Genomic DNA, 16,584 nt, shown 5'->3' on the forward strand with positions numbered 1-16,584 from the left:
TTTAAAGTCCTCTAGCTCCGCCATCAATTGTTATTATGCTACCGAACCATCAACATTCTCCAAATAAGTAAATCCTAAAATAATACCGCAATTGTTTTGAAATACGGTCAAAAAGTACTTACCTTCTCCATTCAAAACGGTACGACCCAATAAGTAAAATCGTTGATATCACACAACAACAGTACACAACATACGGATTTCTATTATGAAGAATACGATTGGGACTTTAGGCGTCATTCACAAAACAATTTTTGAATTTCTTAGAACAAAATATACGTGATCCATAGAAGCTGGTCCTTCTGTTGTTTATGAATGTCGCCATAAATAAAGAGTCTTTCGATACTGTTATTGTGGCTCAAACAGTTGTTCTGATTAGAAGTGCATCAGCATCTGGTCCCGATAACTTTTCACTCCGAATTATTCCAATTAGATCAACGTAAGTCGCTCTGAAACGAAAGAAAATATTTCATCAACACTGTTTTATGTTAGAATTTTTGATTAATTAATGCAATACGGAAGAGAGGCATCTCTCACATGTAATTAATAAAGTTATTTGTATTGAAAAAAAAACATAAAACACGTGTTCTTTCGAAATGTTTCTCAATGGAACCGGAATCGTGAAGCAATTAACGCGTGTCTCTTATTGATTTAGGTGAAAAATAGCAGCTTCCATATGGCAAACACAAATCCCGAGTTACTCGATGGCCTTTCGTGTCAGGAGCTTTTCGCAAATTGCGAGGGATTAACTTACAAGTAAGCATTGTGTGTTTATTTAGAGACGACGGAAGAAGAGTGCAATGAGAAAAATATTGCATAGTTACAGTTTCTATTGTATTTTGAGAGAAACCAAGAGAAAATTTCTTATCAAATTTTTTGTTTCTCTAGTGATTTTATCATTCTTCCGGGTTATATTGATTTTACGGCAGACGATGTGGAGTTGTCATCGCCCTTGACCAAGGGAATTACCTTGAAGGCGCCTCTCGTGTCGTCTCCCATGGATACAGTTACGGAATCGGACATGGCAATCGCAATGGCAGTGAGTATCGGAGAGTTATTTGCAAAAAAAAAATCTTCTAAATTTACGTTTTTTCTCTGTAGTTGTGTGGCGGCATTGGCATCATTCATCATAATTGTACGCCGGAATATCAAGCGAATGAAGTGCATAAAGTGAAAAAGTACAAGCACGGCTTTATACGCGATCCATATGTAATGGGCCCCACTCAAACGGTAAATTTATTGCTAGGCAAACACTTCAAGTGCTTCTTTCTAGGAGGCTTTTCGATCATTTTTTTTAGAAATTTTTTGTCCCTTGCCCTATTTCAAAAAAAGTTGAAAATTTCATCCATTTTTCCGTTTTTTGGTATATTTTCATAATTTTTCAAAAAAAAAAAATTAAAAATTTATATATTTTTTTAAACTTTTGTATTGAAAATAATATTTATAAAATAATTTTCTTCTCTAAAAACATTTTTTCGAAAATTATTGAACTTTTTTAAACGTTTTATTCCTATGAAAAATTATTTTGCAATTTTTTATTTGAATTTATGAAAGTAATTTTATGAAAAATATTTTTCCATGGAAAAAGAACAAAATTAAAAATTTATGAAAAAAAAATCTTGAAAAATTGAAAAAAAATATAATTTTAAATGGATTTTTTCACTTATTGGATTTCAAATTTAAAAAAATAAAAACTATTAAAATTAATTGTAAAAAATTTAAACAATAAATTTACAAAAAAAAATTGTAAAAACATTTTTTTTTTGAGAAAAAAATCCATGTTAAAATTTAAATACTGCTAAAAATTTCTAAAACAACGATCGAAAAGCTCCCTAAAAGTATTACATTGTAATTGGCTTTAATTATTTTTGTTCCATACACTTTCAATTAGACTGTAAAAATAGAATTCCTTGAGAAAATGACACAATTTTATTGAATAATCGCATGTCGAATCCTTTGTCGAACATCAATTTCCTTTCTAAAAGTAATTATTTTAACATGAAAAGCCAATTTCCTTTAATTGTTTCTATTTTCCTAAGTAACTCATCACTTTTTTCCTTTTTTTTCAACAAATTTAGGTGTCAGATGTATTAGAGGCCAAACGTAAAAATGGTTTCACTGGCATGCCAATTACTGAAAACGGTAAATTAGGAGGTCGTTTAGTAGGTATTGTCACATCGCGCGACATTGACTTCCGTGAACATGAACTTTCGTTAACCTTGGACAAAGTCATGACTCCCGTAAAGGATATGACAACAGCTCCCGCCGGCGTTACACTGCAAGAGGCCAATCACATCTTGGAAAAGAGCAAAAAAGGCAAATTACCGATCGTGAATGAGGCGGGAGAACTTGTGGCACTGATCGCTCGTACGGATTTGAAGAAGGCACGTAGTTATCCGCTCGCTTCGAAGGACAGTAACAAACAATTGTTGGTCGGAGCTGCGATTAGTACACGAGAAGACGATAAAGATCGCTTGGATTTGCTCGTGCATAATGGTGTGGATGTGATTGTGCTCGATTCGTCGCAAGGCAATTCCGTTTATCAAGTGCAAATGATCAAATACATCAAGGAAAAGTATCCGCAGTTGCAGGTGATCGGTGGAAATGTCGTGACGCGTGCTCAAGCAAAGAATCTTATTGATGCGGGCGTCGATGGATTGCGCGTTGGTATGGGAAGCGGATCGATTTGCATTACGCAGGAGGTGATGGCATGCGGATGTCCTCAAGCGACAGCCGTTTATCAAGTGAGTCAGTATGCGAAGGAGTTTGGAGTGCCCGTGATTGCCGATGGCGGTATCCAAAGTGTGGGACATTGTGTAAAGGCGTTGTCAATGGGTGCCAGTACCGTAATGATGGGATCTTTGTTGGCAGGAACGTCAGAAGCTCCGGGCGAATATTTCTTCTCGGATGGCGTGAGACTTAAGAAATTCCGTGGTATGGGTAGTTTGGAGGCGATGGAACGCAAAGATGGCAAAGGAAGTGCCGGAAGTCGTTATTATCACACAGACATGGATAAATTGCGTGTTGCCCAAGGTGTTAGTGGCAGTATTGTAGATAAGGGATCGGTCTTGCGATTTGTCCCCTATCTCCAATGTGGCATCCAACACAGTTGTCAAGACATTGGCGCAAGATCTGTGAAGGAATTAAGGTAAATTTTATAATTTTTTTTAAATTTTTGTCCCTTAAATTGCCTGAAAATCAAAAAAAAATCTAAAACTTTTAAATTTCATTTGAAAATTGCTGTGTTTTATATTTTTATAATTTTTCAAGAATTTAAAAAAAATATTTTCACTAATATTTTTATAAAATAATTAAAAGACTGGGGGATCGGACTTTATTTTTGATTTTCATTTGGAGCGGCCTAAATATAAATAAATAGATCAAAAAAATATACCTTTATTCTAACTTAGGCGAATAAATTTAATATTTTCATTTTTTGTCCCATGAGGATTTTCTCGAGGGGGGGGGGAATAAAAAAATAAATATTTTTGAATTTTTTGTTTGTAATTATTTAACGTTTTAGACGTTAAACGTTGATTCTTAACATTTATTTAATTTTAGTTTATATTATTTTAAAATTTGAACTTAAAAGTAAAGAAAAATCAACAAAAACTCACAAAATATAAATTTTTGAAAAAAAACAATTTTGGTCACGTGACTTTCAAAAAAATGTTTTTCAATATTTCAATAGAAAATGTCGTAATTAAGCAAATTTCTTTAGTTTTTTATATAATTTTACCATAAACAGTAATTTTTCATGATTTTTTAATATAAAAATTCCAAAATATGTCAAAAATATTTGTATTTTATATTTAATTTTTATTTTTCCCCCTGAATTTTTTCGACAAAATCCGAGGGGGGGAGACAAAAAATTGATATATTAAATTTATTCGCCATTAAGAGCAAAAATTAATTATTCTTTATTTTTTGCAGAGAAATGATCTACAACGGCAAACTCCGGTTCATCAAACGCACACATTCGGCGCAGGCTGAAGGCAATGTCCACAGTCTCTTCTCATACGAGAAACGTCTTTTCTAGTATCACGACAGCGGATGTTCCAACAAAAAGAAAACTTAACCCTTTTTTTCTCTTCCGTAATACAATCAATCATTTTTTATTATTTATATATTTTTTTAATATATAATATATATATATATAAGTTGTTACTTCTAAATTTAATTTTTGCATTTTTTATACATATTAATGTTAAACCCTTAAAATATTAATTACCACTAATCGACTATATTAATATAATAAAAAATTGTAAAAAATTATTACTGCACTAAATTTTTGATGATGATGTATTTTTTTTTGTTCTAATTTTTTTTTCTATCATTTTTTTACAATTAATTAATTTTTTTAGGTAATAAAATTCCTTCTTAAATAATTAATTTTCCGTTTCTATTTTTTTTTGTCATTAAAAATTTAAAATTGAGCCAAAAGGACCATAAAATGATAAAATACTTAAAAAATCAGTCTGTTCAAGTGATATTGTTAAAATTGTTTTTTTTTTTTGGTTTGAAAATGCATGACTGGGACTTAAAGTCAAAATTATATTTAAAAAAAATAAATATTTAAAAATGTATAAAAAAGTGTTAGGATCGATAAAAAAGGTTTCGAATTTTAAATGTATACGATGATCAATCAATTTATCCATAATTTTAAATAGAAGAAGATAAATATTTATGTGGAAAAAATTTGGTTTTAAATTTTGAAAGAGAAGTGTAAGTAAAATGACGCTTAAGGAGTTTAATTGTAAGCCAATTCTAAAAAACTGGATAAAAAATTTTTTCTTGACTGAAGCAATTTGGTTTTAAAGTTTTTTTCTGGTCAAAAAGGATGAAACCATAACATTGTATGTATGTTTGTCTCTATCTATGTACAGCACTGGGTTAGAAAATTTCGCTTCAGGCCATCGTTCTAACTGATAGCAGAGTACGTAAAAAGGCCAATAGAGCCCTCGTTGCTCCATTTTTCTAAAATAGTCATTTTTTGTGTGTATAAAGTTATAATGTGTCCTTGTGTGAGATTTCTTGTTTGTATATAATTACTTTTTTTTTGTTGTTAATATAGAGATATTTATAGTTTTTAGTCTACAATTAATACTTTGTTAGTTTTTTTTCTCGAATGTTAATATTTTTTTTATAGAATATGGTTATTTTTTCATCAATCCATTAAACAATAATTAATAATAATAATTAGTTTTTTTTATTTTTTAGATTTAGTTAGTTTCTTTGTATGTTAGACTTTTTTTCAATAGAGATTCTTTCTTTGTTTCCCTTTTTTATGTTAAATTTATCCTAAAACTCGCGTCAATTCAGAGTTAAACAGTTCCTTCGATGCTTGGTGCCGCAATGGGACTTCAATTCATTTAAAATACGTGCGATGGTGGAAGAAAGAAGTCAGTTTTTAAATGCCTTTTCCGATTTGGGGGAGTTTTTGGCATCGTTATTTTTTAATTTTGCATGAATTTTCTTATTTTTCAATCAAAAAAGTCCCAAAAACTGCTTTTTAAGCATTAGAGGGACGAAAATTCGAGCATTTCTGACTTCAATCTCACCATAAAATACATTTTGTCCTAAACTACCGTTAATCCTAACCTTAAATAAGTTAAAAGTTGCAGGCGTTTTGTTGCTAGACTATAATTCATGCATTGACATCATCCGTTTGCTGCTGCTGCTGCAGGTGCTGAGACTGCGTGAGTTCATCTTCGCCGCGACTGTGGTGTCGATGTCGCTTCTTGTGATGATGATGGCTATGCTATTTGGCATGATGATTGCAACCCTGCTTCTTTAGCGAGTTGCTACTGCGTCCCGATGGCGGCGGATACAAATGTCGCTGCGATTGCGTTTCGCTCACGATACTCGCAACGCTGCCGCTGACAATCGAATGATTATCCACATTCACAGAATGCGATCTTTGGTTTTTGTTACGCGAATAGGATCTTTGGTGATGGTTGCTAATGCTCACGGCATCCTCGTTATTTCCGTTGTAGCCGTTGAACTGATATTGGTTGTTGTGATGCAGACTACTGGCATCGTTGAAGATCATTCCGCCGGTCCCTCCGGCTGCCCCTTGCATCATGTCGCCCATATCGGTCGTGCTGCGTTTCGTTCCGCCCGAAAGTCCTTCGGTGATGCCGCACGTATTGACACTTTTTGTGCTGCGATTAATTGAACTACGAACACTCACGTTGGACGCATCGAAATTCATGGAATTTTTTCGTTCGCATCCCTTGCTGGCGATACTCAGGGCACTGCCTTTCCTGCTGGACAAGCTTTGTTCACTTTGTTCCATGCGTTTTTGCGTTTGGTACCACACTTTCAGGCGATGCCCGATCTCCGGGAAGGCAGGACGTCGCACCGCTTGTTCGTCCCAACAGCCCTTCATGAGGTTGTAGACATATTCGGGGCACGATTCGGGACACGGCAATAATTGACGCGCACGAATCATATTGATGACTTCTTGATTGCTGTACCCGTAATACGGCTGGAGGCCGTAGCTGTAAATTTCCCACAAAACGACGCCGTAGGACCAAACGTCGCTTTCTGTCGTGAATTTTCCGTACAAGATTGACTCTGAGGGCATCCAACGCACTGGCAGGAGGCTTTTTGATTGGACACTAAAATGAAAGAAAAATTAAAATAAGAATTTGTAAAATTTTAATTTAAAAAAAAATTAATCCAAATTTATTTCAGATGCTTTTTTTCTAAAAAATTAAGAAATGCCGATAATAAAAAAAATTGTAAAAAGAGGGTTTTGAAATAATCTTTCAATTTCGAAATTTTTTATAATTTTTTACATTTAAAATCGAATTTTTTTTTCAAATGAAAAATTTCGAAAATTTTTTTCAAAATTTTTCAAGAAAAAAATTTTTTTGAAAATATTTTGTAAAAATGAATTAAAAAATTTATAAACCTCACAAAAACAAATTTTTGAAAATATTTTGAAAAGGTGAAACAACAAACACGAAAAGTTTTATGAGAAAATCCGCATTTTTTTTTCTTCGAAATGCGGTAAAAATTAATCCAAATAAATTTCAAATACTTTTTTTTCTAAAAAATTAAAAAAGCCGATAATAAAAAAAATTGTGAAAAGAGGATTTTGAAATAATCTTTCAATTTCGAAATTTTTTATAATTTTGGTAAGTTTTATTTAAAATCTTATTTTTTCATAAAATTTAATTTTTTTAAAAATCCAAATGAAAAATTAAAAAGTCGAAAATCCGAGTAAATGAGAAAAATCCGTTTTTGCTCTTTTTTCATAATTTTTCAAGATAATTTCAAAAATTTTTAAATTTTTAGTAATTTTTGTATTTAAATTCATCATGAATTTTCCACTCCAAAAATATTTATTTTCAAAAAAAATTATTTTTCAAAATTTTTCGAGAGTTATTTTTATGAAATTTTTCGTTAAAATTTTTAAATTTTTTTAATTCGTAACAAGTGAGATGTTAAGTTTTAAATTTTAAATATTTTTGAAGCGACAAATTTAAATTTTCTATTAAAATGCAAAATTTTCAGGATCTTACCGATAGTAATCCGAGCTATAAATATCTCGTGATAATCCAAAATCGGAAATCTTAACAGTCAAATTGTCACCAACCAAGCAATTCCGGGCTGCCAAGTCACGATGCACGTAATGATGATTCGCCAAATATGTCATGCCATCACAAATTTGAAGCGCTAAACGGAAAAAACATTGTTCAATCAATGATGACTCATAAAATATTCACAAAATTAATGAAATCTTACCGATATACAAAAATTGCAGTTGCGTCAATGATTTTCCTTCATTAGGGGAGTTGGAAATGAGGAATTCATGTAAATCGCCCTCTGTAAAAGAAAATGCGTTGATAAATAAATAAACTAAAGAATAACAGGAGGCGGTGGTATAAAGTGAATAGTGTCACGCGATAAAAACTATAACGCGATAAACGAGAGGTGTGAGGCAACAGGTGTGTCAATGAATGGCTTCTATCGATATAACGAGGCAGCGAATGAGGGTAGTTCATGAAATATTAAAATTTTTTAAACGAAGGTAAAAAAAAATTAATTTAATTAAATAAGTCGAAATTTTTGACCGAAAATAATGAGTTTAAAAATATTTCGGCGAGGTTCTTCAAATGAAACTTACGAAAATAATTTTTAAAAATATTTAAACTCAATTAAATTTTTTTTTTCGTAAAAATTCATGAAAAAAAAATTAAAAACTATTTTATAAAATTTTAATCTAACTTTTAAAATATTAAACAAAACACAAAAAAGTTTTTTATTGAAATTCCTCGTTCAAAATTTTATTTTTTCCTCAAATCTCTTTTTAAAAGATCAACCCTTTCAGTTTTATTTCGAGCATTTAATTTTTTTTTTCAAAGAAAAAAATTTTTATTAAAAAACCAAAATTTGTTAAAATGTTAGAATTTATCAATAATTAAATTTTATTGTCGTGACTCGTGAAAAGGATAAATTAAAAAATTAAATTTTATTGTCGTGACTCGTGAAAAGGATAAATTTAAAACGATTTTAGTTCATTTTGATTATTGTGATGAATAATTTCATGTTTTTCATTTTCAATTAAAAAGTTTTAGTTTTTTAAAAAAAAAATTTTGAAATTCGTAGTTACAATTTTTATTCGAAAAACTGTTTAAAAAAATTCGTTTCCTTCTGATTATTTTAATTTTTCTCCAAAAAATTATTCGAAGAAATTCATAATAAAATTAAAAATTATTTTTCTGCATTAAATTTCTCTTTTTGAAGTTAAAAACTCAAATACGGTGAACTACCCTTCGTCCCATATTTAAAAAGTAACATGAAACATTGCATAAATTAATGACTCACCCGACATAAACTCAAACAACATGCAATATGGTTCCTTTTTCAGTATCACGCCGAGTATATTGACGATGTTTTCGTGATGCAGATCGCTGATTAGCTCGATTTCACGTTTAAAGTCCTGCTGCGTCTTGGCCGATGCATTTTCCTTGAGCGCTAAATTTATCATGTTTGAATTAGTAATGAAACTAACGGAACAAGTCAATTAGTCAACTTTTACCTTTGACTGCGACGAAAATTTTGTCCTTTTCCTTTGTCGTTAGTTCTCCTTTGTACACTTTTCCGAAAGCCCCTTCACCAAGCTCTTCAACGAATTTGACGTCTTCCAATCGGTATTGAGGAACTCTCAAAATTGCGGCATTTTGTTTGGGACGACCTGAAGGATTGGTGTTGCCTTCTTGGTTGTTGAGTAACGAAGCCATTTCGACAGCTGGGGAGCTCAAACGGGAGTTGCCATAAATATTTTTATCGGCATTCGGAACATTTATCTAAAAAAAAAATCGAATTTAAAAATTTTTTAATATTAAAAAATTGATAAAAATCTTACATTTTGTATGTTAGAGACTCCCTTTTTCTTGCATTTGCGACAACAGATGATAATAACGATGAGGAAAAGAGTCAATGCCAGCACCAGTGTTCCTGCAATGATGTACAACCACATTTTCTCCGCACATTTCGTGATATTGCAATATTCAATCGTTTTTTGCTTGTCCACGTAGCACCACGGTTGCGATTCCTGTCCTTTGGGATTGCGGCAGAAATTATGTCCTGCCAATTCTGGCAAATCCGCAATTTCTCGCATGATTTTTGTCCATTTCATGCATTCCTTGCCGCTGCGCGAGACATTTACCATGCCACGATATCCGGTTCCCTTGTCCCAGTAACACGTTTGGTGTGGATCTGCTTCGATATCGATGCCCGTGTGCGAACAAGTTGATCCCTCACGCAATTCATCGCAATCTTCTAAAGGGAGTTTTTGTCCAATTGTCGGATGTCGCTTGGCAATCGCATATTCCATCGAACACAATTCCAGCTCCAATAACTCACAATCTTTCTTACAAAGTCGCTGCAAATTTTCCGTATTTCTCGTCGGGGCTTCATATGTCGTCATTTGACTCGCATACAAGTTATAATCCGAAAGTTCGTCCATTTCTTGCACATAATTCCGGAAATGCCGATCACCCAATGCACGTTTATCGCGATTCACGGCAGCAATTGTGTCAAAAATATCTTGCGATTCCGTCGGTTTGGTGCCTTTGTTGTTCTTCCGGTGTTTCTTGTCCTTCTTTGGACCACGTTTGGGACTGTTATTGCTCGCTTGCACCGCTAAATTGGCCTTATACAGTGCAATTTTGGCGAAATATTGGTGATTTGTCAGTTCCGGCGTATTGCAAACCGGCAAAACGCTGAAACACAAACTGGGTAACGCATATCCGCGGCAATTTGGGTTCATATCACGCGATTCCCGGATGACAGACCACGCGTTCCGGAGCCTCTCCTCGAGCTCCTCGATCGTGATGTTGGGCGAGATGAAAACACTCTGCAATGTAACGAAATGTTAGTGTCGTATAGCGCTACAGACGTACGTGCAGCGCGGAAAATTTACATTTTCCAGTCGCGCGATGTACATTTTTTATGTGTGATTTAGCGACCGACGGGGTCAATGCACAAAAAATGTATCGAAAAGAAAAAAATGTTTTGTCCAAAAAACTGTTTGGCAGGATACTGACCTGATTCTTCAAATAATTCTCGCATGTCGTGCCCGTGTATATTTGGCATATTCCCAAAGGATTCAAAGATGGCTGACTCAATAGCGATACATTTTCGTCGTGGAATTGTTGTTGCTGCTTCCGTCCCTTTTGTGCGGGTTTTTTCGTTGTGGTAGCCGCTGGCTGGGCCGTCACTTGCTCCGACGGCGCATTAAAGATCCCGAGACTGCGAAAATTCATTCAAAAATCGGCTGTACGGAAAAAAAGTAATAGACGATACTCACTCTTCGTCGTGCTCGTCCACTGCACTTTCGGGCAATTGGGCCAAACAGTAACAGAAACATCCAGCGAAACACAGATAATATAGGATTTTTGACATTTTTACAAGGAATTCTTCACTAAAATCGCCTCAAATGTAATTTGATCGCACTGCTTTTTCAAAGAAAGTTGTGTAAACACTCCATTTCCTCTTCTTTTCTCACATACTCATATTTTATGTGTTTTTACAAAGTCTGCATAGAACAACTTTTTTTATTGCTTTTTGTGTGTACACATAAATTCACGATATAGGGGACTGCTTTGATTTTTTCTTCGCTTCACTTTTATCACAGAAATTCCCCGAATTTTCACGATTTTCTAGTTTCCGCGTGATTTTTTGATATTTTTCACCACTTTTTAATTCACAATGCAAATTAATTTGCATAAATAGCGGGTCAAAATCGACGAAAACAAGAATTTTTCATTCATTCACGCGAACGACGACGACGTCTCTCTCTTTTGCTTACTCACTTTTTGTGTTTGGTGCGTACTCGCATATAGCACGACTTCATGGAAAACAATGACGAATGTCAAAAAAATTTTTCCTTTTCTTTTAAAGTTGAGAAAATTTTTATTTTATTGAAAGATTTTCATGAGAAATGATGACTAATTGGAATTCGAAAGAAATTTTTGAATGATTTCATTGAAGAAATATTTTTTTTTTAAATTTAATTGACGTTCCGGAGAGACATTCATTCATAATGTGTGGAAATACACATACAGGACATACGCATGTGACATTACAACTTTTACGGTTTTTTTTTCTTCCAATGGCTCTGCTAATTCAAAATTTACTATTAGAGTCCATTTTACGTACATGATAAAGGACATCCTTACAGGACACATACGAGAATTTTTATTTCCAGTACAACTTTCCATTGGACAATTTTTGAAGTAACTTCGACGAGTTAAAGAATAAAATTTATTAATTGATTTTTTTTGTATTTTAATTTTATTTTTAATAAATAAATCGATCAAATAGAAAACTTTCATTGAATAATTCGCTATTTTTAGATTTTTGTTTTCAATTTTGCATTTTTTTTTTTAATATTTTACGATTTCAAAAATTAATTTAAAATCATAAGAATTTATTTTGTATTTTTTAACATTTTATAAATTTAACATATTATTTTTTTTTAATTTTAAACTCAAAATTAGAGAAAAATCAAACAAAATCTTACAAAATTAAAATTTTGAAAAAAAAAATTATTTTGGTCACGTGACTTTAAAATTTTTTTCACCTGTACCTTTTTAATAGAAAACGTCTTGTTTAAGTAAATTGACCTATACTTGGTATATTTAATTACACTTTATGATTTTTTATTCAAAAAATTTCAAAAAATGTCAAAATATTTCAAATTTTAATTTAATTTTTATTTTTCCCCCTGAATTTATTCGACAAAGAAGTTAAATATAAAATTTATTTGCCTTAAAAAGAATCTCCTTTTGAAATACAGATTAATCTAAATTTAAGCAACGTGAAAAACAAATTTCTTTTTAAAAAATTTTAATTTTTCAATCGATTTTTTTTTTTGAATTTGAGATCAAATTTGTATTTGTATTTAATTAAAAGTAAAATTAATCCGATGAAAAAAAATCATAAAAAAAAGTTAAAAAGTCGAGTTTTTATATATTTTACAAAAAAGTAATTTTCAAGGTCTTCTAATTTAAATTTGGAGCGGCCTAATTTAAAGTAAAATTAATCCGATTTAAAAAACGAGTTTTTATATATTTTACAAAAAAGTAATTTTCAAGGTCTTCTAATTTCAAAGTTTAACAAAAATGTTTGCTATTCCTTCTGACAAAGCAACTTTTGGAAAAAATCATGAATTCGTTAAATTAATTGCTTGATTTGAAATTATTGGATAAACATTTTTTTTTAACAAGATGCGATTTTTTTTTTTGTAATTCTTGTTCTTTGATTTCTTTTTTCTGAATTTTTATGTTTTCACCTCTTTTTTTATAGAATGGCGGCTCTTGTGTTGATACAGCGGATGATCCAAACACTACCAGAAGAGAAGTGGCCTCAAAAGCAGCTAATTGAGCCTTTCTTCAAACGGCTTCACGTGATAAAAATTCAAACTGCCATTGGAAATTTAGGGTGACCCGCTGCAATTTTGGAACACCTGTCCCCTGTTGAGTGCGAGACTATCTGGTCGGCCTACCCGAAATTCGTCAAAAAAAAAAAAGAAACTTTGCAACAATAATTTAGGAAAATAGGAGACAACTAGATAATTTTTAGGCTTTTAGTGCACTGCTATGAGTGATTCGGCTGCTCGGGGACGCGGACATTTAGCTTTAAGTCGCCACAAACTCGGATCATGGAACACACTTCTTGAATTTTTGCCAAAGGACCCCAATAAGAATGACGATGAAAGTGCCGTCACCGTCGCCCTCGAGCCAAAGGACAAAGATGGTAAGTCTGTCGGAAGTTGCATGAATGAAGAACGTGCCATTGAGCATTTTACTTTCCGTCTTTAGCGCACGCCAACACTTTCGTTAGTCGTCTGGACGAGCATTTGATGGGATTGTATGGGCTCTTTCCGGAAACAGACAAATTCTCGGCCGTCGTTTGCGATTGTGGGTCCATCGTAAAGCCGCAAGGATTCAAAAATCACCTCGCTCGGAATCACTCGTCATCCACAAATGGAGGATTGAGGGCTTCAAGTAAGTTTTTTTTTGTTCTTCATATTTTTTTCGGCTTATTAATTCATATTTTTCGACAGAATCCGATTCCTTGTACTTTTCCAATTACGCGACGACCAGTTCCAGCAGTAATAATGGGAGTTCTTTGCGTAGTCGCGACAAAGACAACAATTACAGCAGTTCCAACTCCCCGGCAAGCAGTACCAGCTCAACTCCCGTCAAAAATCCGGAAGATTTTTCCGGCATCCTACCAAATTCCTCAAATGTTGTCGTGAAGCACAAACATAAACACAAGAGTGAGAGCAGCAAATCCAGCAGCAGTAGCAGCAAGTACAAGTCGAAGTCCGGCTCAATTTCGCATCATTCGAGCGACTCGCAGCCCGGCACGGACAAGCAAGTTCCCGAATTTATCGTGAATGCGACGTCAACTTCGCTGGATTCCAGCACGTATACTTTTTCTGCCAGCAAAACGACTGGAAGTGGCGCCACAACTGTTACCTCGTCATCGTCGTCATCGAGCAAGTCGTCAAAGGGTCGACATCGCCATAGCAAGCACAGCAAAAAAGCCGCAGATATCTACGATCCGGACAAGCATTGTGGCGTTTTGAGTCATGCGTCGTCGGAAGAAGGCGGAAAACCCTGCGTTCGATCGTTTTCCTGCAAAATTCATTCGGTACAGCAACGACGCGAAGTTCTCGGGCGTTCCAGATCCTTCGATGCGCTGTTACTGGAAATGGGTCGCGAGCCACCACCGGAAATTATCTCGATCGATATCGAAAGTAACAGCAGTTCGTGTTCGAGCGTCATGGAAAAGCAGTCGGAAACGAGCGAGGCACTGCGAATTAAGGAGCAAATCGAGTTACCGACAATAGTTTTGCGCAAATTGGAACATGATGTCGTGCAAGGGATCGATAATCGGGCGATTGCTGAACTTTTGGAGAAAAACGCGATTGTGGTGAAGAAAGAGGAGCCCATGGAGCTGCAAGTTATGGAGCCAAATGCACAAATGGATGTCCAAAATGCCGATCAAATGCCACCTCAGGAGCTTTTCGAGCTAATTTCGCAAGTTGAGGACGCTGCAGAGAACGAACAGAACATCCTCACGATGGAACAATTGACGAATCTCGTGGAAGAAACAAATAAAAACGACATGTTCCAAATGGGCACGACAGAATTGCATTGTCGCACCATCGCATTTCCCCTTTCGGTCTTCTACTTGATGAAAAATAACGTGCCAACGAGCACTTTTGTGCAGCAGCCACTCCTCGAACAACCGGGTCGCACCGAAATGAAGTTCGACAACTCGACATTCCAAACACTCGATTCATCCGAACAACTTGGACAGTATTACGATCCCACAAACAATCAAATTCGCTTCGATCTCGGCACCTCCAACGACGCCAACACCGCGAATTTGCAAAATTTCTCGGCGGCAATGACGACAAAGCCGAGTCACGATTTGCTCTCTAACATTTTGACGTTGCAGGAATTGGTGCCGCTCGTTCCCGACAACTACTGTGATGTCTACGCCAAAGTCTGTGATCAAAATCTCCTCTCCGACTGCTCGTCATTGTTTCCGATGCTCACCACGGTGCACGATGCCGATCACGTGAGCGACAAACAGCAGTTTGAGACGGATTATCGCGCGATCAAGTCCTGCTTGTATCCGAATTTGCCAAAACCGTCTGCCGTTAATACGTTTGGACTGAAACGCATGGGCGGCGGATCGACGATATCGCGCAAGGCACTGTACTTGAGGAAGACACTGCTCGTCGATAGTGATAAGAAATTTAAATTAAAGGTAAAAATTTATTAATTTAATTTTTTTCTTTTTAATTTTTATAATTTTTTAAATATTTAAATATTAGACTGAGGGAACTAACTACGCCACTGCAAACGTACAATCACCACATGGAATGCTTCTAACCTCATCTGCCGGTAATTTCCTTCTAAAAAATACTTTTTGAATCTATTTTTAAATTTTTATTCATTGTAGCCGTCAACAAAGGTCGTAAACGCTCATTTTTGGCAAGCACAGCGGTAGCTAAGCAAAAAGCCTCCGATCTCCTGGCAGGTCACCGTTTACAAAACTCATTCACGAACGACACGAACAAAATGGACATTGACTCCAATTTGGATGAAATTCTTCAGCCTGCTTCCAAACGGCAGCTCTTTGTCTCGCGTTACTAGATTTTAACAATTTTATTTATTTTTTTTATTATTTTAAAACTATCAAAACTACAGGAATTCAAAAAGTATTTACTTACTTACTCTTCGGACTCTATTCTTCTGCAAAAAAAAACTTACAATGTTCAATGTTAGAAAGTTTTCAAAAAAAAAAAAAGCCTTGACTTAAATGTCCAAAAAAAAATTATTCAGAAATTTAAAGAGTGGTAAATGTTTGAAATTGTATAAAACATAATCTCATGAATTACTCAAAAAAAAAAACTATTTTAAAGTGAATATTTAGAAATCTTCTTGTAATCCTGCTTTTATTCTCATGAAATTAAAAAAAAAAATTAACAATAATTATTATTGTATAAAAGTTGTAATATTCAAAGAAAAATAGACTGTAAAAAGTAATGAAATAAATTAAAAGTTACTTAAAAGTAAAGAGCATATTTTTTTATTAATTTTTTTTTTTATTTTAGGCCCTTTTAATGAAAGTCAAAAATAAAATCCGATGCTCCATTTTAAAAGTCAATAATCCAATGGGGCAAAATAAAAAAAAATAAAATTGGAAGATTTGGAGGTTCAAATTCTGATTTCTCAAGTCTAAAATTGAATAAATATTCATTCTAAAGATGATTTCTGATCGTTTTGGGTCGATATTTGACGAAACAAAGAAATCAGCGTTTGGAAGTTCAAACGCTGATATTTTAACAAGTCATTTTTTGACCAGTTTTAAGCCTAAAATTGAATAAATATTCATTCTAAAGATGATTTCTGATCGTTTTGGGTCGATAATTGACGTAACAAAAAAATCAGCGTTTGGAAGTACAAACGCTGATTTTTTACATGTCATTTTTTGATCACTTTTAAGCCTAAAATTGAATAAATATTCATTCTAAAGATGATTGCT

The 16,584-nt window shown here is 33.8% G+C and overlaps 3 protein-coding genes across 4 annotated transcripts; 2 read left to right on the top strand and 1 right to left on the bottom strand.

Annotated features, from left to right (window-relative positions):
• The first annotated feature begins 332 nt into the window (after nt 1–332).
• LOC134834116 (inosine-5'-monophosphate dehydrogenase) lies at nt 333–4,285 on the top strand. The gene is made up of 6 exons (XM_063848667.1): nt 333–436; nt 653–753; nt 886–1,036; nt 1,099–1,227; nt 2,076–3,145; nt 3,931–4,285. Exons 2-6 carry the CDS (start codon nt 674–676, stop codon nt 4,034–4,036), a joined length of 1,536 nt encoding a protein of 511 aa, XP_063704737.1. The 5' UTR covers nt 333–436; nt 653–673; the 3' UTR covers nt 4,037–4,285.
• A 1,053-nt stretch (nt 4,286–5,338) lies between these two features.
• LOC134834511 (tyrosine-protein kinase transmembrane receptor Ror) lies at nt 5,339–11,322 on the bottom strand. 2 transcript variants are annotated; one of them, XM_063849223.1, is made up of 9 exons: nt 10,823–11,322; nt 10,560–10,764; nt 10,166–10,369; nt 9,377–10,111; nt 9,050–9,317; nt 8,836–8,985; nt 7,753–7,833; nt 7,530–7,683; nt 5,339–6,620 (listed from the first exon to the last, which is right to left on the bottom strand). In XM_063849223.1, exons 1-9 carry the CDS (start codon nt 10,915–10,917, stop codon nt 5,759–5,761), a joined length of 2,754 nt encoding a protein of 917 aa, XP_063705293.1. In that variant the 5' UTR covers nt 10,918–11,322; the 3' UTR covers nt 5,339–5,758. The 2 variants fall into 2 exon arrangements, with proteins under 2 accessions (XP_063705293.1, XP_063705292.1); XM_063849222.1 differs by having other exon boundaries at nt 9,377–10,369.
• A 1,730-nt stretch (nt 11,323–13,052) lies between these two features.
• LOC134834623 (uncharacterized) lies at nt 13,053–16,009 on the top strand. Its single transcript, XM_063849357.1, has 5 exons — nt 13,053–13,272; nt 13,338–13,523; nt 13,583–15,303; nt 15,371–15,440; nt 15,499–16,009. Exons 1-5 carry the CDS (start codon nt 13,116–13,118, stop codon nt 15,690–15,692), a joined length of 2,328 nt encoding a protein of 775 aa, XP_063705427.1. The 5' UTR covers nt 13,053–13,115; the 3' UTR covers nt 15,693–16,009.
• The last annotated feature ends 575 nt before the right edge of the window (nt 16,010–16,584 follow it).

This window comes from Culicoides brevitarsis, chromosome 3 (assembly GCF_036172545.1).
Source record: "Culicoides brevitarsis isolate CSIRO-B50_1 chromosome 3, AGI_CSIRO_Cbre_v1, whole genome shotgun sequence".
NCBI classification, from domain to species: Eukaryota; Metazoa; Arthropoda; class Insecta; order Diptera; family Ceratopogonidae; genus Culicoides; species Culicoides brevitarsis.

What these genes read in the sequence shown, in the direction of transcription:
- LOC134834511 (XM_063849222.1), bottom strand. Translation starts at nt 10,917, where the DNA reads ATGTCAAAAATCCTATATTATCTGTGTTTCGCTGGATGTTTCTGTTAC. An exon ending in AGAATTATTTGAAGAATCAG is followed by an intron (nt 10,370 to 10,559) that starts GTCAGTATCCTG and finishes GTTACATTGCAG; the next exon opens with AGTGTTTTCATCTCGCCCAA. An exon ending in AATTTTCGTCGCAGTCAAAG is followed by an intron (nt 8,986 to 9,049) that starts GTAAAAGTTGAC and finishes TGATAAATTTAG; the next exon opens with CGCTCAAGGAAAATGCATCG.
- LOC134834116 (XM_063848667.1), top strand. Translation starts at nt 674, where the DNA reads ATGGCAAACACAAATCCCGAGTTACTCGATGGCCTTTCGTGTCAGGAG. An exon ending in TAATGGGCCCCACTCAAACG is followed by an intron (nt 1,228 to 2,075) that starts GTAAATTTATTG and finishes CAACAAATTTAG; the next exon opens with GTGTCAGATGTATTAGAGGC. An exon ending in AGATCTGTGAAGGAATTAAG is followed by an intron (nt 3,146 to 3,930) that starts GTAAATTTTATA and finishes TATTTTTTGCAG; the next exon opens with AGAAATGATCTACAACGGCA.
- LOC134834623 (XM_063849357.1), top strand. Translation starts at nt 13,116, where the DNA reads ATGAGTGATTCGGCTGCTCGGGGACGCGGACATTTAGCTTTAAGTCGC. An exon ending in CGAGCCAAAGGACAAAGATG is followed by an intron (nt 13,273 to 13,337) that starts GTAAGTCTGTCG and finishes TTCCGTCTTTAG; the next exon opens with CGCACGCCAACACTTTCGTT. An exon ending in TGGAGGATTGAGGGCTTCAA is followed by an intron (nt 13,524 to 13,582) that starts GTAAGTTTTTTT and finishes ATTTTTCGACAG; the next exon opens with AATCCGATTCCTTGTACTTT.